Below are 24,761 nucleotides of genomic sequence, written 5' to 3'. Positions count from 1 at the left end.
GTAGAAGACTAAAGAAATGCTTAGAAAAATGCAAAACTTCCTGAAGGATACTAAGTGTGTATTGCTATTATATGAAATGTAAATTTAACAAATACAGATTTTAAGCTATTAGTAGTTATATGATCATCAGTTCAACTGGTCTGTTTCCAAACCTAAGGCTGGGAATACAGCAGTGGGAGAGCATGATTAACTCTTGGAATCGAAGAAGAGATATTAAAGGATGTCTCCCTAAGATATGTAACATAAGTGTGAGGCAAGAGGGAGTGCTTCTGTTCCTTCTGCTATCACCCCAGCTTTCTCATAGCTCCTGCCTTGATGCAGAGACAGCAGACTTCCTTCTTCTTCTGAGACTTGCTCATGTCAAGCTCTGGGAAGCAGGAGTTCTGACAGAAGATACAGAAGGAGAAGACATTCAGTAGAAGAGCTTAAACATGCACAGGCTTGGAATGGAAATGACTATGAGGGCACAGATTGTGACTCACTCTGGGAAATATGTCAGGAAACTTTTGTTACATTAATTAAAAAGTCCTAGTGTATCTTCCCTCTCTTTTTCCACCTCTTCACTCTTCTCTGCCCACAGTGTGAGTTTGCCGTGTACCTGGTATTGATCCAAATAGTGGATATTGAATGCTTTTTGGCAAGTAGAATGATTTTAGTAAAGTCTTCAATCTCATATTATCCAGGACCCATGGAAAAAAAGCAGTAATTGTACTACTACTGTGCAGCCTTCTCTAAAAGCTGTCAGTATCTTCTTCCCCATGATTGGTCAAAACCCTTTTGGTTTCCAGCAGGAGCCATGAGAATCTGGCCTCGCGTGTTCAGGCTGGAATAGTTTCTGAAGTATTGGCCATTGACTCTGTCCTACCTTGGCTTTTCTTCTGGGCAAGCTGCCTGTGCAGGTGCAGGAGCTGTGTGACTACTTTTCTCCCACCTTTTTCTGCTTTGCCATCTGTAGTGAGTTGAATAGTGTTCCCCCCCAAGTTCATGTCCACAGAATCTGTACCTGTGACTTTATTTGAAAATAGGGTCTTTGCAGATGTAATCAAGTTAAGATGAGGCTGTACTGGATGAGTGTGTCCTAAGTACGATATGACCGGGGTCCTTGTAAGAATAGGGAGATTTGGACACAGAGGTATAGACACACAAGGGAGAAGGCCACATGAAGACAGAAGCAGAGATTGGGGTGATGCATCTACAGGTTGGCAACAAACAGAACCTAGGAAAAGGCAAGGTAGAATCCTCCCCTAGAATCTAAAGAGAGAACATGGCCCTGCCAGCACCTTGATTTTGGACATCTATCCTCCAGATTCAGAATGGTGAGAGAATAATACATGTCTGTAGTTTTAAGCCACCCATTTTGTGGTGCTTTATATGGCACCCATGCCAGCAAGGCCTTTCTCACTTCCCCTTTGCCTTTTTCCCACCCTCATAGTAGGAGCCTTCTCTGAGTAAAATTGCTTAAACTCAGGCACCCTTTATTTCTTGAAAAACTAGGGAAGTTAATAAATTATTTGTACTGCTTTGCAAGAATAGTACTTTGAAATCAAAGTGACAACTTGCTACCCTGATAATTTTCTACTGTCAGACTATCAAATTCCTTTCAATTTACTTTAAGTATAAAATTACTCCAGTACTCTTAATTCTCTTGAATGATTTGCTTAGAAGAGATAATGTTATAAAAAAGGAATTACTTATGAAAGGAATAAAACTTGGAGTAAATTTAAATCTAGAAGTCAAAACAGGGAAGTTCAGAACATGGGTCATTTATATGTTTGCATATTGGAAAAGCAATGATAAATCTTTGAGAACATTTTAACTGGAAACAAAATATGGTAAATCTCTTTAAAGTTAAATTAGAGGTAGAAACAGAGAAAAATTATTTTTCTGCACCAGGTTTTCCACATCCCCTCTAATCAGTTATAGTAGCTGTTGGCCATTCCTTGGGCACAAATAAGCAGGAGCGCTCTAGGAGGCGAAACCAAATTGTTTAATATAAAAAAAAGTATGAGGGCACAGATGGAGGTCCCACATCTATGAACTGAAAATTGAAAACTCAAAATGGGCAAGTTGGAAAACCTGAAAACATTATTAAAAAACAAAAGAGGGAAAGGAGAATGAAATCCCACAAAATGCTTAATAGCAAAATTTAATATTGTAGCGATATCTGTTGAAAGTGTTAATAAGGAAAATGGAACCGATGTGATTTTAATTTACTTTTGATGCTTTGGCTCCAAGAAAGGGAAGGGACTTAGCATCATTTAAACTGTAATCATTCTTTAAAAACTTGTATGAAATAAGCAGGCTGCGTAGGTACGTGTAAACAAATAAATGCATGCTCTCCTCAGATTAGGTCACCAAATTGGCTCAGTAACCTTTTCTGGTTGCTATGTGGCTAATTTTCTTTTACTCTTTTTCCTTGGGGCCACCGTGCTTTGCTGTGCTGTGACCTGCATTTGGGGAAGGGGAGGGTAGTGAGTCTACTGCTCCTCTCCAAATGATGAAGGGGCCGGAGGTGAAAAGAAGGGGGACTTGGGAGGTCTTGCCAAGGAAAGGGAGCCAGGATTATTGCAAGAAAACCAGGTTTTTAGACAATGAGCACAGTGCCGGGCTTCTCCGTATGTTTTTATTGAATGAAATAGAAAATTGAGAGCCCTTAAAATTGAATTTGAAGTGGCCAAAAAAATGTCCACTTGACAAAGTGAAGATATGCTATAATTCTAGGAAAGAAGTATCTCCCTTGTTTTGGCTTAGCAACTAGAGGGTTAATTTAAAAAGGAAAGAAAGTAAAAACAAAAATTAACATTGTGTGCAAGAACATTTTATCGTTCTTAGAATAATTTTGATTTCAGAGTGGAAGGAAAGTATTAATGAATTTTCCTAGTTCAGTCTTCCCAGCACAGTGTTACCTTTTCTTTCATGGGTTGGGTCTTTATTTTACTTTGTTTCATTTAATTTTTACAAGGAAAAACAGTATATGGCCATTGTAAAACTCTGTATATTTTACTCATGTAAAAATATAGATGAAAATATTTTCTTCCCTCTCTTCTGACTCAATTCTATAGTTTGTTTCCTATGTGTGTATATATGTGTTTGTGTATATATATATGCATATATATATATGTGTTTGTGTATATACATATGAATTCACATTTATAATATATTTACATAAATGGGATCATTGTTCTGTAACTTAAAACATTGTTTTTTCACCTAACGTTGTAATATGGAATCTTTCTTCATAAACATATAGAGAAATATCTCATTATTTCTGATGGTTGCATAGTATTCCATTGTATGGATGATTTACATTTGTTTATTGGAGCCTCTATTGATGAAGAATAACTCCTTAGTTGTTCTCATAGTTGTCCCTGTAACTCTAAACAATGTACTTGTACTTACTGATTTCTCATTTTTGGACAATGATGATTGATTTCTGCTGTGATAGATGAGGAACTTAATGTGTTTATACTATCTCCCACATTTCCTCCTGTTCTTCTAATTTTTAAATTAATTATATTATTATTTTTATATCATCAAGATTTATAATATTTAGATTTTGTTCATTAATTATAATTAGTTTTCTGTGCTTTGTTTATAGGTTGATTAGAAATTTAAATTTAATAAAAGTGTCTAGTGAGTGTGCTAATGTAAACAAGATTCACTGCTGAACTAAGTATTGTGATAGAAGGCATTGTAACCCTCTGATATGCTGCTGCTATAGAGAGAATATTTCAGTCAAAGTCCTACAGATTCTCTTTTTCTTTCACACCATGGCCATGCTAAGAAAGCTCTTTTTTTTTTTTTTTTTAATTTATATATTTGACAGAGAGAGACAGCCAGCGAGAGAGGGAACACAAGCAGGGGAAGTGGGAGAGGAAGAAGCAGGCTCATAGCGGAAGAGCCTGATGTGGGGCTCGATCCCGGAACGCTGGGATCACGCCCTGAGCCGAAGGCAGACGCCTAACGACTGCGCTACCCAGGCACCCCCACTAAGAAAGCTCTTTTAATTGGGAAGAGGCAGAGAGCCTCTAGTCAAGGGCCAGTGATCACAGTGTTTTTGTGTGGCTTAATTTTCAGCTAATGAACAGATGTGTTCAGTAGGCATTCACACATTAGGTCACACAGATAAAAGCAGTAACTGTGGGTTGTGCAAATGGTAAAGTAAGGGGGGATCAGCCTTTATTGGATGGGACCCAGCCAGAAGATTTAATTTTTCTCAAAAGCCAGCCCCAGCTTCCTCAGCTAGAGCTGAGCTGCAGCTCCATTCCTCTCCCCTAGAAAGTTTTGAAATAAGCATGGGCTATTGAATAAATGACTGTTATGTTTTATAAACTCCAAAATACTACAAGACCAAGGGAAGATTAAAGATGTACAAAGCTCTTTTTCAAAGGTGAAGGATGTTATATCCTCACTTTTACTTTTGGGTTTTGGTTTCTTGAGTTTTTGTTCTTTTGAAATTTTTACCTAAGTGAGTCAACGGTTATGAGTTACCCATGGATTACTTTGACTGGATCTGGTCACTCTTGATACTGACTCAGAGGCATTAGAGTCAGCCGTGGCCAGGATCTGCACATGCATTTAGAAGGTTTAACGGGGATCAGAAATTGAAAGCAGAGTTAGTGAGATTGAGTGGGTATTAGCGGTGGGCACGAGGAGGGGACACACTAACATATTTAGAGCTGTGTTCTGGAGGATCTCTAAATCCCTAACAATTACTTTCTTACACTATCTAACTTTGGCTTTTTAAAAAGTAGATATTAGTTTAATGTCTGATCTACCCACTGTAACCTTTGCTTTTCAGCAGCACTGTTTACTTTCTTTTTTTTCACCCCTAAGATTAATCAGCTATGGGCAGCTGCTGGTGGTATTGATTTGATCTCTTACAGAGGGAAAGAATAATCACTTGAGATCTGTGGCCTAGGTTTGGCCTGTTCTTCAGGGTTCCACTGACCTTGAAGGTCTTGTTGTTTGATCAGTGTTGGCAGTGACCTAGAAACTTCTGCTTGTCTTAATTGCTCCCCAGCGGCCTTGCCAAGCCCTTCCTGCAGCTGGTTATTCTGGGCAGTTAAGTTGAGTTTGAGTCCTATATGCAATACTTTATTGCAAGGTAGAGCTGAGGCTCTTAGATAAGCACCGATATATATATATATAAAATTAGTTTTCTATATACTTATATATTATATATATTATATATATTTCTATATATATTTCTATAGTATATATATTATATATATATAATATATTTTTTAGATAGCAGTGTTTTTCTAGAGAAGATCATTAAACCCATATTAAAATTCAACAACAGAAGCCCTATAATTATTTGGATAGCTGGATTCCAACAGGCATAACAGCTCTCTGGGTGGCATAGCCCATGGCAACTTGTGAGAAAGCAGAGACCAACTTGTTCAGTTAGGAAATCCTTAGATCCCCATCCAATACTCAGTCAGCACTACACTAGAAAACTTGGTTGTCTCTGTAGGGTTCTATATGGCTTCCAGGACATTTTCTCTTGGAAGTTCAAAATTGGAATTTATTACAGCAGTGTGATGCCTGGAGGCATACGTTCAAAGGACAGTCAATGAAGTATTTGTTTAATATGAAGTGTTATTTATAGGCACAAAGGGTTTGTGCCCTAAAAAAAGGAAGTTTCCTTCCTAACCCTCCCACTGTCCTCACCCAAACTTTCAGAGGTTACCACTGATACCAGTGTCTTAGGTGTCCTTCTAGATATATTCAGTGCACACACAAACACGTGCATTTATATTTGCATAAATGGTAGAATAATATACATACATGCATACTTTTCTGCACATTTTTTTCCCTTACTGATCTATCTTTGTTATTATTCTGTATCAATACTTCTAGAACTTACTCATTTTTTATGGCTGCATAACATTCCATTATTTGGATATACCATAATTTAACTTCATTGATAAGCATTTAGGTTTTTTCCAGTAGAGTGCTATTAAAGCAATACTTTATATATATATCATTGCATGAATTTTATTTCCTGCGTGTGCAACTATATCTGTAAGATGCATTTCTTGTTGGAATATACATGCATTTTTAATTTGGGTAGTTACTGCCAACTTGTTCCCCAGGGAAGTTACAATAATTTAAACTACCCTGCCCATGGCAATGTATGACAGTGACTATGTATTTTTTCTACATCTTTATCTACAAACTGTATTTCATACTTTTGATCTTTGCCAATCTGATAGGTAAAAAATGGTATCACATAGTTTTCATTTGCATTTTTCTTATGGGTAATGCATCATATGAGTAAAACAAGTTTATTTTTATATAGTTAATATCCATATGTACTTCCTCTTTAGTGATCTGTTTATATCCTTTGCTCATTTTCCTCTTGAGCTGTTGGTCTTTTTATTTTTTTATTTTTTAAAGATTTTATTTATTTGAGAGAGAGAGAGAATGTGAGAGAGAGAGCCCATGACCGGGGGGGGGGGGGGCAGAGGAAGAGAGAGATGCAGACTGCCCACCAAGCAGGGAGCCTGATGAGGGTCTCCACCCCAGGACCCTGGGATCATGACCTGAACCAAAGATAGCTGCTTAACTGACTGAGCCACCTCTGCGTCCTTGTTGGTCTTTTTCTTATTGGTTTATTGGAACTATTAAGACATTGGGGAAATTAACACTATTTATATATTGACAAAATTAGTCCTTTTCTATGATATGGGCTACAAATCTGTTTTTCACATTTTGATAGTTGTCTTTTAACTTTATGGTGTTAAGATTTTTTCCCATGGAGTAGAAATTATCAATATTTTATTATGACTGTGGGGTTTTTATCTATTTTTAAAATATCTTTAAAATACATATATAAATATGAAATTATATATATATTCCATTGTTTTCATTTAGCACATTGATGGTATTATTTTTCTCATTTAAGTCTTTATTCCTTAGTTTGTTATAAGGTGAAGGTATTCTATGTAGATAACTTGAGTTTTGACTGAGAGAAGAAAGTGTTCTCCTTTTCATTAGTGGTGTCTAGGCTACAGCGCCTGGACATTTCCTATTATTTCTCTTCTGCAGTGAGAGTGGAGCAACGTGCTTTGTCGTGGATGGGAAATAAGGAGTTCTGATGGCTGAAGTGTATATAGTTGGACACGGGACAATGACAGTTTTAAGTTATGAGATTAATGGCAGTTACAGAGGCGTGGGTCAAGGCTGGGCAAGTTGCCAGAAAGCAGAGTTTGAGGTGGTCGTAAAGACCACTTAAGAAGCAGTCTTGGTACTGTCAAGATGAGAATTCACTCAAGATGAGAATTCACTGAGGCCAGTTTCACATATGGAGAGCTCCAAGCGAGCCATGGTGTTCCTGGAGGTTGGGAGTTGTTTGTGGACATTTCTTCTGCAATAGCTACGGATTATTTGATCGACTTTGTTCTGAGAGTTTGAAATGGCAACTTCAGTGAATTAAGTAGTTCTCATTCCTGGCTGCTGCATTAGAGTCTACACTACAGGAAGATTGTGACTTCACTGGTCTGAGGAAGACCCCAGGTAGGGTTGAGAACCACTGTTTAATGTCAGCAGTTTGCAGTGCCTTTCAATCAGGGTTGCAGTGCATATTGCCTCATTGCTTCCAAATGTTCACACAAACCATCTGGGATCCTGTTAAATACAGATTCTGATTCAGGGAGTCCGGGGTGGAGCTTGAAATTCTGTCCGTCTAACAAGCTCCCAGGTGACGAGGAAGCTGCTGGTCCACAGACCATACTTGAATGGCTTCAGTTTGTTGCTCAGTGTGCAAAGCGTGGGCTTACACCACTCCGTGAGAGTCAGTAAACATGTTTCTGCCATGATCCAGACTCCGGCAGAATTGCTTAGTGTGGTATAAATAGCACTGGGTCAAGAGGCCTGCTTTCTACCTCCAGCACTTCTCCCAATTAGCTCTAAGACAAGTCTCTTAAGAAAGTACCTCAGTCCTTCACCCTCGTATCTCTAAAATGAGAGTGTTGAACTGGATAAATTGCAAGGTTCCTTTTGTTCCTACCTCTCCTGTTCTGGTCCAGGGTGTTTTCAGGGACTAGGGACCAGGTTTTCATGTGGAACTAGACTCTGTAATTAGGACCCCTTTTTCCCTAGGGCCTGGGGCCTAGGCCCTGACTTTGGATTGACTGGGGGGGAAATAAAACTAACACATGTTAAAAAATTAAAGAAAACTTTTTTTTTCTTTTTAAGATTTTATTTATTTATTTGAGAGAGATGGAGAGAGCATAATTCAGGGGAGGGGCAGAGGGAGAGAGAAAAGCAGACTCCCCCCTGAGCGGGGAGCCGGATGTGGGGCTCAATCCCAGGACCCTGGGATCATGACCTGAGCTAAAGGCAGATGCTTAACCAACTGAGTCACCGAGACGGCCCCCAAAATTAAAGAAAACTTAATGATGAATTATAACCTATTGTAAGTACAGAAAGAATGCCGGAAAGCTAGAGTTGAGTGTCTACCAGAAAAGTCGGTTGGGATTTGAGTCATTTATCATTTGTTGGGCCAGGTGGACTGTAGTGCTACCTCAGGGGCCAATTCTCATGCTTTTACGTTCGCTTGTTTCTACAAAAACAACTTTCAACAGTGAAGAACAAAACATATTTTTCTGCCTTAAATTAAAACAGTGTAGGAGAAAGGCCTACTTTCGTGGAAGTAAATGTTTGAAAGGAAGCTAAAATGCTGTAAACTGTTTTTTTTTCTTATATTTAATTTTTCAAGGCTAATCTTGACTGTTGAGAGATTGATACCAAAAAGAAAATTACCATGACCAGATAGAGGCTGAGTCAAAAACCCTTGTGCATTTCCCTATAGACACTAATAAGTAGCATCAGAAATAACCTAAAATAGAAATAAAATCCCTAAAATTATTAATAATATTAGAAATGACTTTTTTCTCTATCTTAATTCATTGGAAAAGAGATCCGATAATGCATTTCGATTTTATAACATAGGTGCATAGGAATTTTGGACTTAACCTCTTGAAGTCAAAAGAAATATGTTTTGTCTTGTAATTAGGGTTTTACGAAATTATAGTTTGCCGTAAGAAGAGGTTGTATGATCAGTGCTCATGAAATAGAACTCTTCACTTGAGGAATTGGATTCAGTACACACAGTCTAGTTCTAACTCTTCTCTGAATATCTTAAGAGTTTTTTTTTCCTCTATAGCTAGATTATTTTTAAATTGCAGACTGCTTGTACTTTTTGTCTCATAATCACCTGCCATTATGGCTTTACTGTATTTGGTAAATCTTGTATATAATCAGCTATCGATTATCTATTATAATAAAGGTAATCATATAATACAGTAGAAATCACATAGTTTATCATTCAGGTCAAACTGTTTTATTGCTTAAGAGACTTTTTCTGTGGTCATAGCAGGCTCATTCTCAACAGTAGGAAAATCTCATCTAGTTTTAAACTAGTAACAATATAGGTCATTTTATAGGAAGATTATTTTAGTTGCAAGTGACAGGAAACCCAATTCAAAGTGGGTGAAGCCAAGAAGAGACTTTTTGGGGCCAATATAATTGCAAATTTTGAGGGTAGAACTAGCTTTAGGTATGGTTGGTGTGCACAGTGTAATCAGGATCTGGTCTTTCTGCATCTCGTGGCCTTGCTTTCCTCTGCATTGGCTCCATTCTCAGGCTCCATTTGATTACTCGATGGCTGCCAACACTGCCAAGGTTTTATCTTCCTGGTTCCAATCCAGTAGAAAAGAGGATATCCTCCCCGTCCCCTAATCTAAGTACTGAACTGTGTTTCATTGGCCCTGAGTAGATTTTTTTGCCCTCCTGAGTCTCTGAGGCCAGCGGTACTGGTACTTTTATTGGCCATATCAGTCTTGTGATCATTCTGTAGGAGGAGGCCTTGTCCACACTGATAGGGGAGAAGGGAATGATTCCTTAGAAGAAAATTGGCTACTGTTTCAGAAGAAGTGGAAATAGATACCTGATGTAAAAAGCCACAGCAACAACTACAATCCCTATATATATCTTTCTCAATTTAAGCCAATATTAAAAGTCATTTATGTTGTCTGAATCCAAAGATTTCAGTGGTTGAAGGCCCTCAGGTGTGCTTTGCATTTAGATGATGCAGAGTTAGAATTTAAAACAATACTTCCGTCTACAAAATGTATGGTATTGGGGTGCCTGCGTGGCTCAGTCAGTTGAGCATAGGGCTCTTGGTTTCTGTGTGGGTCATGTTCTCAGTGTTGTGAGACTGAAACTCCCATGGGGTCTGCTCTGGCACAGAGTCTACTTGAGATTCTCTCTTGCCCTCTCTGCCCCTCCTCCTGCTCGCACTCGTGCACGCCCTCTCTCTAAAATAAAATAAAATAAAATAAAATAAAATAAAATAAAATAAAATAAAATAAAATAAAATAAAATAGTTTTAAAGGTGATAGTATTGGATACCTGATAGCTTATGTCATAGGGAGGAAGGATATTTAAATATTTAACAATCTGTGGCAGTGGCATCAACCAATCAGAATAACTTGGGTCTAGCCACTAGAACTGGTACTGATCAGGACCACCCAACAGGGTTCTTTTGTGAGTGCTGGTGGGATGTCAGCCCAGCTAACTGGGAGGCGTTGTAAAGGTGCCACCAGATTTCTTAGAAAATATGGTTCCTGTATTAGTTTCCTAGAGCTACCATAAGAAGGTACCATGAACTGAATGACTTAAAACATATTTATTCTCTTCCAGTTCTGGAGGTCAGGAGTTGAAAATCAAGGTGTCTGCAGGTCCATGCTCCCTCTAAAGGCTCTAGGGAAGAACTTTTCTTTGCCTCTTCTTGCTTCTGGTGGTTGGTGGCAGTTGTTGGCATTCTTTGTCTTATAGACGCATCACTTGAGTCTGTGCTCTGTCTTCCCCTGGTCTTCTCCCTGTGTGTCTGTGTCTCTGTAGCCAAATTTCCCTCTTAAAAGGACACTAGTCATATTGCCTACCTTATTCCAGTATGACCTCATCTTAACTTTATTACATTTGTGTAGACCCTGTTTCCCAAATAAGGTCACATTCACAGGTTCCGGGGGGACATGAATTGTGAAGGGCCTTATTCAACTTAGTAGAGTTACCCAAAATCCAATGCTCTTACATAATTGGAATGACACAATTTTTTTGAAGATTTATTGATTAATTTTAGAGAGAGAGAAAGAGCAGGGGGGAGGGACAGAGGGAGAGGGCAAGAGAGTCTTAAGCAGAGTCCATGCTGAGCACAGAGCCTGACACGGGGCTTGATCTTACCACCCCGAGATCATGACCTGAGCTGAAACCAAGACTCAGACGCTTAAGCGACTGCACCACCCAGGTACCCTGGCATGACACAAATTTAAGAAAAATAAATTCAATATTAAATCACTCACAAACACTATAAAATTTTTCTTTTCTTATTATGTAGTTAAATGAATTTTTGAATCTTAGTAAAATTATTTAAGTGAATTATGAATGGTTTTAGTTGGAATGTTTTCTGTACTTTTGTTACTGCATCAGATTAAGTAATCACATTTCCTTAATTATAACTATTTAAATTCTATTAAAATGTGAGTGTTAGTATGACACTCACAGAGAATTAATATGACTCATTAATATGTGAGCATGTTGGTGTTTGAGGAGGTAGTACGTTTCTATACATGACTTTATTGAATTCAGCCAAGTTTTGCCTTTAAAAAAATGGAACTGACCACAATTAGATAAACATTAGTGTATTTAAGAGCCCGTATACGAAAGAGGTGAGAAATACAACTGGTGAAGGGCTTGGAAATCGTATCTATGGAACATTTGAAAATGCCAGTGGTAATTGTCTTCAAGTCTATGAAGAATGGCTTTGTGGAGAAGAGTTTAGCCTCTGGAGGGCAGAACTAAAACCAATGAGTTAAGATTAAAGAGAAACATTTCAGTGCAATATAAGATAATATTTTCTCAGTGAACTATGTACTATGTACCAAAATGGAGGTGGTGGTCATATAAAGGAGTAAAGCAAACGTTTCTGGAAGTGCTTAGGTAGGTGCTGCATAATTGCCTCCCTGCGATGTTGTGATGGAGATCTTGCCTTGAACAAGAAATTAAAATGGAAGGTCCCTTCTAACTTCAAGATCTGTTGCAAGTCCTCTTTAAATTTTTCTTTCTATATAGGCCATGAAATCAATATTAATATGTGACAGAGTATTTCTGTAAGTTTAAATGCTTTTTAACAGCTGCCAACCTGAGGTTTTGCTCTATGACTTATGTGCTATGGACTGCTTGGAAGAAAAAGGAGGGGGGATATCTAAGAGAAGGGGAAACATCATTAATAAATTAGAAGGGTAGGGGATTAAAATGTGTGTTCGATGAGTACCTACTATGTGCAGGGTTCATTGGATGAGTTTCTTTATCCATATTATATTTTGAGATATCATTTAATATACTTAGCTTTTTATTACTCAGTTTGAAACTTATGAGAAACTATAGTTCTTAAAATGATGAATTCATAAAATAATTGGCATTTTCTTTTGTTTTCTTCATGTGGAACTCAGGACTGTTCTGAAGGCTACATGTGCAAAACACATTTTCAAATTAAACCTGGGACACAGGTGTCACATCCGGGAACATCTGCCCATGTGCAGACATGTCTTCCCATGGAGGTAAGTGGTTTTCTGTATCACAGTCTCCTTTTCAGTCTTTGTGAAGTATAAATGAAACAATTTAAGTCTACTAAATGTATATTTGAAAAAAATAACTGGCATTGGATCCTGGGCCTGCTCTAGGGGGAGAATTGGACATCATTGGTTAGGAGGTATTTTCTTCTATAATATTGAAAGCAGGAATTGTGGTAAAGTTAAGTTCCTCTCTGAGTCTATACAGACTGGATCTGAAGGCCACAGATGCCTTCTGTTGCCTGTTGATTTTTGTCCAGTGAAATCCTCCCAGGACAACACAGACCTGTCCGTCAGCTGATTAATACATGGCTGGAGACCTCTTTGCCTAGTCTGTCTGCCTCTAACTGTTTTCTCCTATACCCTTTAAATTTGCTGGATCTGGGTCTCATTCCTTAGGGGACTTTAACCTTGACTTGAAAATCTTGGTAAATTAAATTTTAATAAGGTGCTAGTGGCTTGGTGGTTTTCTGGGATACTTTCAGTTTTATTTTTATCAAGATGCAAATAACCTTCTTGTATTGTTATTGCTAATAAGGAAATTTTTATGTATCCATGGCAAAAGTAAACAATAAAAAAATATGTAAAGAGTAAAGAAAACTCCCATATGTCCTTTAACTGGAGGTAGCCACTTTTAATATTTTAGCAAATATCCTTCTGCACATGTCTATCATACAGACACATACATATTTTTCTTTTTTTGCAATGAACAAGCATATATCGTGGAGATCTTTGCATGTCAGTAGATGTAGAATTCCATAGTTCTTTTTAAATGGCTTCATTGCCTTCCATTCTATGGATGTACCATAATTTTGTAGAACCCATTCTGAAGTAAAATACTTGAATTCTAAAATAGAATTGGTAGGGATAAATTGTTTCAACACAAAGGAAGAAAATACTAATGCTTGGAATTCTGAGCATCCTGGTAGATGGGAGAGGACGCTTTTCTTGTGAAGGAAGAGCTTTTTCTCAAGACCTTTAAATCAGCCCCATTTAGCAATCCAGCATTAGCTCCCCCCTCCCCCCACCCATCTATGACACTGGCCTAGAACTAACTCTTGCCAATGTAATTAAGTTTGCAAGTTATTCTTGAGGGTATTGTGTTTGGTAATAAGCTAAGTGCCCCTGGGTGGGCACTCAAATCCTGATTACTGCTTCATAGTTCAAATAGCCAACATCAGATCTGAGGCCAAGCATGTTAAGAAGCTTTTCAATTCATTATATATTAACTTAAAAAATACACATGGAAATGGTGATTTAAAAGATGAATTACCAGTTTATGCCTAACAAGTTGGCAGAGATTTGAAAAGCACTAAAAAGTGGTGTTGACAGTGTGGAACTGACACTTTTTGGTTGATGTTTTAACTTCACAGAGTATAAAGATGGGCACATACTATGAACAATTTATTCCAATTCTAAGCATTAACCTCATAAAATATGTCTTTCAACATTTTTCATTTTAAACATTTTCTAAAAAATTTCAAACATGAAAAAGTTGCAAAAATTTTGCAGTCAGCATCCATATACTCATCACCTAGATTCTACCATTAATATTTGCTGTGTTTGCTTTATTATATGTCTGTCCCTCTATTCATCATCAGTACATCTTATTTTTTGATTTAATACTTTTACCTCAAAGTAGCTTGGAGACAAATACTCATAGAACAATTAGAAGTGTACACAGAGATTTACCTGTAAGTAAATTCATTTCAACATTATTTATACTAGGAAGAAATGGGAACTACTGAAATGTATAACAATAATGGATTGGTTAATTATGGCACGTCTCTATGATGGCATTTTTGATTCAGTAGGTCTGGAGTAGGGCCTGAGAGTTTGCAGCTCTAACAAGTTTCCGAATGCTACTGCTGCTGCTGGTCCAGGGATCACTCTTGAGAACCACTGCATTGCTCTATGATAGAATGCTTAGCATATTTGAGATGCTGTACAGTTGAGACGGTTAGTTAATATGATGTATGACAGAGTCGATATTGCAATAAACTTGGTGGGATGAAAGATGTCTCAGGTTGGGTTTGCCAGAAACAGAGCCTGAGATGGAGTTGCCTGTTCAAGTGATTTGTTAGGGATGAGCTTGTAGAAGAAAGAGAGTGATAGAAGCAGAATAAGACAAGGGATAAAAGCTAAGGAAGAATGTGGTCTCTGCTAGAAACTAACTTGAGTCTGATCCCATGGGAAGCTCTGGAGCACCAAATGCACCCAGCATTAGTTCCACTTTGTGTCATTGGGATGGGCCTTTTGTACTGTGTGACAATTATTGGCTTGTCATTCAGTCATTGGATGAAGTGGAGGTGAACATAGCTTCCCAAGCAGGGTGGCTCCAGTGTTACTGAAAAATTCTGCTGTGTGTTGTTATCAGCTAACAATCAAAACAGCTAAGTGGGGATGGGTGCACTGGCCTTAAGGGGAGCTAGAATGGGCATCGACAGCATCCACTACCGAAGAATAACGTGAAACCAACAAAATGGGATCTACAGGGAAATATATATTTAAGTTCTGTATTTAGATGAAAGGAGGGAGACAGTGCTGTTTTGGAAAATGTGTTTATTTTTCATAGAAATATTTCATAGAAATATTTCATAGAAATATGCCATTATGTTAACATGTATTTTAAATGAACTAATATATATTTTTAAAAAATTTTAGTTTTAAATGCTAATACAGTGAATGTCAGTAGATAAAACTCTCTTAAACAGAAGCTCATTGGAATCTTCAATGAATTTTAAATGTGAAAAAGGGTCCTGAAGCCAAAACGTTTGAGAACTATTAATCTAGATCAAGGAAATATTACATTATTACATGTGAAGAACACTGATAACTAGAATATATAAAAAACATGCAAGTAAGAGTTGAAAACTCATAATAAATAGAATATTTATCATAAATAGAATTCATTCATGCAGAGAAGCATCCCAGGGGCCATAGGTGGGCTTGTATACATTGCTATGAGGAATATTTTGGGCTCTGGAGATGTTAAACTGGAAGGGAAGACCTAGGAAAGTTAGTTGTCTTCAGATACCTAGAAGCCTGTTCTGTGGAAGAGAGAATAATAAGTTTACTTTGTTTCTGAGGATAGAACCAGTTCGTGTTTGGAAACTAATCTAGATAATTCTCTCTAATGTTTGGTGTTGCCTACAATGAAGTTGGTCAACTTGCAGAGTTGTACGCTCCCTCCCTTTTCATGATGACATTCAGCAACAGGTGCAGTGAGTGGTCACTGATCGAAATGCTTGGATGCTTAAAACACAAGGCAGATGATGAGTGAGTGAAGTGCGCTGATGGGAAGTACAGTGGAGAAGTGGAGAAGGCATGACTCATCCAATAGGTACAGCAGACATGCAGCTCCAGGTGGATTTTAAAGATGAGGCACAAATCTGGATTTTTGGCTTAATTAAAACAAAACAAAACAAAACAAAACAAAACAAAAACCATGGAGGTCACGTGGACTATACCTATGGGCTGCAGATGGTCCTTAGGCCACCGCCCTGTAACCTAGCCTCTATTTTTATAGAAAGGAGTCCTAGAATGTATAGAAGACTAAACTAAGGGACCTCTGAATTCTCTTTAGAATTTAAAGCCCAAAAGTTCCATATCTCTACATTTCCAATTTAAAGATATTCTGCTAATGGTTGTTTTAGTTTAGTTTAGTTTTTTTTTTTTTTAATTTTGGCTATGTATAATGTGGGAAATCAGTTCACTTCCTTGTTCTAACCAGAATCAGCATTCTTGATTGTAGAAAGATAGCTGGATTCATGATTTTTGTGAATATAAGATTATCTACAATGGTATGTAGATAATGACAGGATATTTATTTATTTAATTTTATTTGTTCTTTAAAGATTTTATTTATTCACTTGAGAGATAGAGAGAGCAGACAAGCAAGGGTAGTGGCAAGCAGAGGCAGAGAGCGAAGCAGGCAGAGGGAGAAGCAGACTCCCCCCTCCCCGAGCAAGGAGCCCGATGTAGGGCTCCATCCCAGGACCCTGGGGTCATGACCGGAGCCGAAGGCAGATGCTTACACAACTGAACCACCCAGGCACCCTGATCACAGAATTTTTAGAATCAAAGCAAAATATAATGGAATATTTAAATGAATTAATGTGTGAGAATCATAATCTATACCTTTTTTGAATTTTTAGCATACAATTCAAAATGACAGTTAAAAGAATGAGATGATATTCAGAAATCTACTAAATTTATTGGGATGTTCTTTAGTACTGGTTTGGGGGAACAGGAATCCTTATAGTTTAATCATATTAGATAACACATTTATTGAGAGTAGTTAATATGATTTGCTTGTGACATTTCTGAGTTTGCAAAATAACAACCAAGACTCTGGCAGTTTTTGAACAAGATATTTTCTTTAGCGGTGACTAAAAGAAATCCATTGCCTCAATTTAAAATCTTTGGTATAAATGAATATTTTCACCAGGACATGACATAATCAACTCTTGGTCCTTGAAATATCTTACGTAACACTTATTTCTGTTAAGTGGATATTGGTGTTAATACTTCACTTTATCACCTTAGGATTTTTTGGATTTACCTGAATACTCTTCTTAGATAAATTTTTGATCATTTATTTAAAAATAGTAAAAAACATTTAATAATTGGTCTGCTTTAACAAATATGAGTTTATTGTGAAAGTCCTTATTGAAGCCTTACTTATATAAATTAATAATTTAAGAATGGAAGTGGGAACATAAGCTGAATATCTCAATTAGACAAATATTTGTTGTAAATTTGTCATTATTAACCTTTAAAATGATATGTGTATATTATTGTGAAATAACTGCTAAACTTTAAAAATATTTTTTAAGATTTTAGAATAACTCATTGACCAATAAAGACTGCAGTGACTAGAGTGGAGAAACAAGGTGATAGTTTTCTATCATGTATAGCATTAAACCCCTCTTAATAAAAGGAAACAGTGAGGTGAATATTCAACATGGGTATTGACTGTTAATAATCAGTAGTAAAATTGATTAGTGAATGCTTAGAAGAGGAAAATATCTGAGAAATTCTTTCCTATAGAACTAGCTTTCTGGGTGACATTGCTTTGCATTTCCGTTTTATCTCTGACTTCCTCATTTATGAAATTCTGAATCATTTTCTTAGAATGGAGATGCCCAGATTTTGCCCATTGATTAATTCATTTCAGATGCTTATACATACATTTTAAGTTGGTCAGTTATTTTTTATATTTTTGAAGTTTAGATTCCTCTGTCTAAAGTTAGATTGCTAAAGTTCCATTTCTTCCTCTTGAAGAGGTATCAGAGATGGGTGTGGAGTGTATTTTATTTATTCATTTGCTATCTTCATTACTTTAGAGCCTCAGGTTGTACCTTCAGATTACATTTTTTAAAACTATGAAAATGATAGAGTCATAAAAATAGCAATAGTATGCTACTGGAAAAAGGATTTTTGTCCTAGGGCCTTGTAGTTCACTAACTGGGACTTTCCTTAGTCCAGGGCAGGTAGAATATTATAGAGAGCCCTCAACAAAAACAACCTATCATAAATTCCCTGAAGCATAAAGCCGACAATCAGTAACTGGAGATGATCTCAGTTGCCAACGGAACATATTCAAGAGAATGATGATCTTCTGAGGTAACCAGGTCTTCAAATATACTCATTTGCCCTAAGGATTTTATTAAGTGGCTTCTAGGATGAGTTCTATTTTGTATGTCCAAAATAGACTCCTATGTCAGAATATTGTGGGTTTTTTTTTTAATAATGGAATAAATGACAAGCCACAGTTCTCAGTTAGTGTTAACAGTTTCTCTGTAAAACAACTGCTATTTTTAGATTAAAGTATAAACACTTGGTAAATGTAAATGATGAGTAATAAGCATGATTTCCCCCAGTATTTGAAAATGTAATTATTAAAGCTATGTTAAAATGCCAGAGAGTCTTTTATATTAAATGTATGTAAACACAAATGAAAGCATGTGTAGTAGTCACTCAGTATTTATTTATTGATATGATGAATCTAATGTTGATAGATAAATGGGTTTTAAAAGAAAAAAACTATTAATACAGCAGATCCAATCCCACTTCTGTGTTTTTCTTGAGATATTTTGAAAAAGTTAAAAGACAAAGCAAATCTTGGTTTTATTTAATTTAGAGTGTAAATGTATGCCATAGAGTGATGTGGTATTTGAGAGTGGAGAGTATAGGACATTCTCAAAACCAATCAGGACTGATTAGGGTTTGCAACTCTAATAAAATTGTGGATTATTGCACTAGATATAGTATTTTTATGCAAATTATTTCTTTACTATATGACAGAAGTGTTAACTTATTCTTAGAACTTATCAGAAACTACATATAAAGATGTAGCACTAAAACTGTTTGATCTAATGAAATCTTAGGGGTGTTAAAGCAACTTAGTGTTCTTTTGTGAAGCCAAGGAGTGTTACGGGAAAATGTTTCACATTCTCCTGACTCCTCTTTCTTCTCTAGGCCCTTGGTACCTGAATAGATATTACTTTGCAAAATTCAGAGAGTGTATTAGGTTCATTGAGAACTATATAACCTAAGTGGCTTCTTAAGGTTACTTCTGTGTTTGAAATTCTCTGTTTCTGTTCTCCTTGGCAGAGCAAAGAGAGAATCTATTTTTTTTTTTAGAAAAATCGAGTTGAATCAATTCAGGTAGATAACTAATTCCTTTTCTATTTATCAAGATAGTAAAAAAGGTTGCATAAAGGGACCTGATTTTGACTGAGTAGCACATTATATCAGAAAGTTTCCTTTATGTATAGTTCTAATATTGAGTGTTTTTTTTTTTTTAAGGATTTTATTTATTTATTTGACAGAGATAGAGACAGCCAGCGAGAGAGGGAACACAAGCAGGGGGAGTGGGAGAGGAAGAAGCAGGCTCCTAGCAGAAGAGCCTGATGTGGGGCTCGATCCCAGATCGCTGGGATCACGCCCTGAGCCGAAGGCAGACGCTTAACCGCTGTGCCACCCAGGCGCCCCTAATATTGAGTGTTTTTTAAAAATCAAAAGTAAGATTATTTCTAGCCATAGATATGTACTTGAGAGAATACTGAACTGATATTTCTGCATAAAAATATGATGGTCTTTCAGTGCGAATGCTTACATCCAGTTGTAAAGGTCTATAAGAACGAATTGTTTCTGAGGAAAGACACTTAACGTATTACTTTAATTTAATTGTTCTAATTACATGTTCCTCCCATTTCTTTTAATGAGTTTGAGATGCTTTCCATGAAATAGCTTTAAAAAATATACTTAATGGATTGATAGAGGGTTTCAAACTTTATGTGGGTCTTTTTTCATGGAGAATATCTGAACAGGATATCTTGATTTTATAATCGAATCTAAAATAAATGAAAGTGAAACCATTATTTTGTACTTCGTTCTCCCCCTTTGATTTTTTTTTTTTTTTTGGAAGCCAGTGGAAACACCATGTGTGTAAAGGGATACATTGTCTAAATCTTAGTTAAATTGAAAAGGTTAGTTAAAAAAAAATATTTTCTGGAGTGAAAGAAATATGCATTAGCATAATTTACTATGCAAGACTCAAAAACAGTGTTGTCATATACGCTAAAGAAATTGAATGTTACAATGGAAATGTGTGATCTCATGGTGACCTATAATGTTCAGATGTTTAGACGGTTGTTTTCTAGGTAGCTTGAATGAAATTAGTTACTTGTAGGGATTTTTTTACCTGTCAGATAAAGATGAACTGTTGTATAGAATATTATGGTTCTGAACCATTGCTCAGAACTAGAACAGTCATACATGTAGATTGCTACTTATATAATAGGACTCTATAGCCCCCGATATTCCACTAGTGCCTGAAGTGCCTGCTATTAAAGAGCCTTTATTAAAAATGCAGACGGATTATTTTGCAGGGAGAGAACAAAACATTTTCAAAGTGGATTAGTGGTTCTGAACCCTGCTATTGGAATCTGAGCACTGATCTGGTTAGATTCCTCTGATCACTGCTGTGTTCTTAGAAGCATCTAGCCCAGTGCCTGGCATAAAAATGCCAAAAACTAATATAGTCTATATTTTGATTTTTGTGTCTTGAACTACCTAGAATTTCCTGTCCCCTAATATACTAACTTCACTAAAAGTCAGCAATGTTAGAATAAATATTTTATCATTATTAATTTACTGTCTATTTATTAAGTGGTACTTACAGAATGAAGTGCCAGGAATATTTTTTTAAGTTTATTTCTGAATTTGTGTTCCTAAGGGTGAATAATAGTCCTACTTTAAGCTATTGGACTATGTGAAAGGTTTCTGAGGTGAAAAGCTAAGGGGAAAAATTTCTAAGAGTCAGGCGTCAAAGTGTTTTTAACAGTTATTTTTGTTTTTGATTGTATAAATGGGATATGGGAACTTCAATTATGTTTTTCCATATGGTGCTTGCAGATTTACTGTTTTAGAGGTATTCTTTGCTCTTAGCACATTATTAGTCTTTTGTATTTGTGATAAGCATGGAGAAAGTCCCATCTAGTTTTAACTGACCCCAAAGGAGCCTTAGGATACAGAGTACAGGTTTGTCTCAGCTATAGTTAGGATGGATTGGAAAGAGCCTTCCAGCACATTCCTCTGAATGTGCTCTGTACACTCTTTTTGTCTCAAGACCCTCAAAGATACCAGTCCCTTTTTTATTTCTCTTGCCTTCTTTCTTAGTCTTGACCTTGCCGTCTCAGTAATGCGCACAACACTTAAGTTCCATGGTCCCATATCTTGATGCCATACTTAGGTTGCCACTTCTTAGTCCTCTTCTATAATCCTGTCTCACCTCTTTCCTTCACTACCTGATTTCTTGAATAAGTAATCTATAATACCTTCCTTCTTGTCACTCCTTTCAACTGCAACTCTTTTTCTGTTGACTTCTATCAAAATCAAGCTATGGAAATTGATTTCTTCTAAGTTACTAATTACCTTAAAATCACCACATCTAGTGTGACCACGTTGCAACATTTGACATGATTGACTAAGCCCTTTCTTCTTAAATTCTCTCCTTTTTGCCTCTGTGACACTGGTGACAAAGGATTATTTTTATTCTAACAGGCTATTTTTACTGTTATTCTGTAGCTAATATCTTCCCTAAATCAGAGTCCATGGGGGAGGGTTGAAGGTCACTTCATGCAAACAAAGATGAATCCAGAGGGCAAGGGTGGGGCTGAAAATGAGAAACTGTATCAGTAGTCATGACTATAGAGCTAATCAGGATCTTGGGCCATTACCTCAAATAAAGCTGAAGTGCCCACAGCTTTTCATTTTGACAGCTGGCATTCTGACAAGTCAGACTGACTTAAAAACACATGGTTGGAATCTGGCAGTGAGAAACTTGAGGGCTGGGATTCCATCTGTCCCTCTGTCCCTCTGGCTGCCTTATGAACCCATCGACCAATCTTTGTTTCTACACTGACTCTCAATACTTAGGAAAGAGGCTGTAGCATATGCTGGACTTTCTTGAAGTGTGATTCTAACTTCCAAAAATGTTTTTCCAAATCATACTTATTTGGTTACACAAGGTGTTGGAATTAACCTGCCAGGAGGAAGCTAGTATCTTTTTTTTTTCTTTTTTTTTTTTTTTTAAACACCTATTACATCTTGGGTATTTGGGAATGGCTATAGGAAATCTACATGGTGGTAAGTATAGAAGGTAGTGGTGGGAAGCAAGAGTGGTTCTGCACTAAAAGTAATTTTGCGTGGAACATGAGAGTGTTAAGACTTTAGATTGGTTTGAGAAGTAGAGTTTTTAGCATGGTTTGTCTAAATCTCCCCTTCTGAGGAGTAGTAGGCTGTCCACGTTAGGGCATTAACCGGGTTGTTGGTGTGTTGCTAGGTTCCTGAATCTGGGATTTCCATTCAAGTTACTAAGGAGTACTGAGAATCAGAGAGACAGACCAAGTCAGAACCTATTAAGGAAAGCTGAGATTGAAATACCAGGAAGTGCAGTACAAACATTGACCCCCTCCTCCCCTTCCAAAGTAAAGGGAATAACGGTGTCACGGGTTTGAAATTAGGCGGAGATGAGACTGCAATGAGGTTAGGTGGTGAAAAAAGGGGAGGAGGACCTGAGTGACCGCCCCAACCAATTTGGAGTGTGCTGAATCTTCTTTGCGTTTCATGGATGAATGGTTTTGAGTGTGTCAGACAAGTTTAAGGGGTTGGGGAGAGTGCAGAGGTAGTGTGAATATGTGGGAAGGAGAATCAGAAGAGGTCTATAATTTGAATGCTTTCTCTTAGGTCTGGTCCTTGTCCATGTTCCTTGTTTTAGTCTCTTGCTTATTTGAGGGTATCTGATGAGTCTTTCTGGATGTTCCACACCTGTTGCAGATATTGGTTGGTTATGTATATCTTTGCTCAGAGGTGATGGGAAGCAGCTGAGTGGAAGCTGTGGTGTCTAGTGTTATCTCCCTTAATCAACTGCTGGCTCCTTGAGTACAGGATCCATAGCTTACTTACTTTATAGCACTTTCTCAGGGACCCATTTTGAATGAGGGGTATACCAGAAGTGTTATAAAGAACAAACTATAGAAAGTTTTATTCTATAGCAAAGCTTTTTGTGAAAATATGCAGTGTGGCATTATTGCCATATGATAGGCATTTTATGAAATAATGAAGAAAAAAATCAAGAATATACTTGTCTGAAATCTGTTGTTTATAGAAGCTCCCAGGTATATTAACATGAAATTTCAATTGCCATTTATCCCAAAGGAGCAAAAATGTCCTATTTGACAGAAGATCTTTTTTTTTTTTTAAGTTTATACAGTTTCCACACTAGAGCTTTGGCATATGATTGGTAGTTTAGTGTTCTTTTTAAAAATAATAAACAAATGAATGTTTCAGGAAACCTGTGATAGACTGAATCAGGTGGAACTGATTTAATGTTATGGATAATTACATAATTAGTGCTGTAAAAAATAAACCATACTATCTACTTGATGGACTGGAGCTGCTGTGAAGGAGGTGTGTAATTATACAATCAGCATCCTCCTCCTATGCTGATTCTAGGTAATCCTTTTTCTGTCTTGTCTGAGAAGGGACTTCCTGTCTTGTGTTTCCTGATGTTATTTAAGTGAACAAAGCTGAACACTGAATGGTTTCCAGTCGTTTGATAAGTCTCTCCATGCTCTGTTTCTATGTGAGAGCATCCTCTGAGCCCAGTGGCTTTCAAACTTTTTGATATAAACCCACAACAGGAAATACATTTTACAGCAGAACCCAGTACACTCCACATACACATACGGGAAACTAAGGTTTATGAAATAATTTGTTTTTATATACCCTGCTTTACTAATCTATTCAGTATTTAATTTTTTAAAAAAATGCTAGTCAAGGCCCACCACTTGATTTCAGAACCTGCTAATGGCTTATGACTCTCATTTGGAAAATACTACCTAGGCTTTTGGTGATTGCTAATGTTAGTCAAAAGGATTCTGAGAGTAGTGTAATGGGGCCACCGTGGGCTTTGGGTCGCAGGTGGTATAGCATCGTTGATAGAGCAAGGGCTTTGGAGTTGGGCAAATTTGGTTTTAAATCCCAACTTTCCTTCATTTTAACTGTGTACTTTGAACATGTTACTGAACCTTTTTGAGCCTCAAATCCCTCATCTGTAAACCTGGGCCCCAAATACTGAAGGGAGTCAGGAAGTGGGGAGTCAGAGGCTGTACCTAAGGGGAGTTGATGTGTGCATTAAATGATATCATGGAAGAAACACCTGGCCAGCGCTGTGAAAGTAAAACACATATTGCGGGCAGTGCTCATAACATTTATATTCCTTTCCCTGCTCTTTTTCAACATCAGACATGTCCACAGTAGAAGGGTGTGGTAACAGTCCCTGCCTCGCAGGGTGGTTGTGAGGATCAGATAGGATAACGGGTACAAGGATAACAAATGTTAATTTTTATTAGTGCAACTTAAGGCAGCTTTACTGTTTGAGAGTAAATGTGTGCAAGGGGGGTGAGTCCTACAATGGTTAATTGACAATAGTGGAAAACAAAACTGGTTCTGAAATTGTGTGTTGTGACTGTTAGCAGCAAGGATTGTTTTGCGATACGGTGGTGTTGCATGTTGATAGTGGAGAGCTGCTACCAAAACTGCCGAAGG

At 37.1% G+C, this 24,761-nt stretch overlaps 1 protein-coding gene across 7 annotated transcripts in view; it reads left to right on the top strand.

The window, feature by feature from the left end:
• Positions 1 to 24,761, top strand: part of ATG10 (autophagy related 10) — a 247,759-nt gene that overhangs the window by 55,807 nt on the left and 167,191 nt on the right. For all 7 annotated transcript variants that reach the window (XM_087862016.1, XM_087862022.1, XM_087862019.1 and 4 more), the window contains exon 3: positions 12,522 to 12,629. In XM_087862016.1, coding sequence (XP_087718142.1) covers positions 12,522 to 12,629 — 108 coding nt within the window. The remainder of the gene's footprint in view (positions 1 to 12,521; positions 12,630 to 24,761) is intronic.

This window comes from Ursus americanus, chromosome 5 (assembly GCF_024610735.1).
Source record: "Ursus americanus isolate L20-20 chromosome 5, mUrsAme1.1.p, whole genome shotgun sequence".
Taxonomy (NCBI): Eukaryota; Metazoa; Chordata; class Mammalia; order Carnivora; family Ursidae; genus Ursus; species Ursus americanus.
The sequence above is the reverse complement of the archived record's forward strand: the minus strand, read 5'-3'. Positions and strand labels throughout refer to the sequence as shown.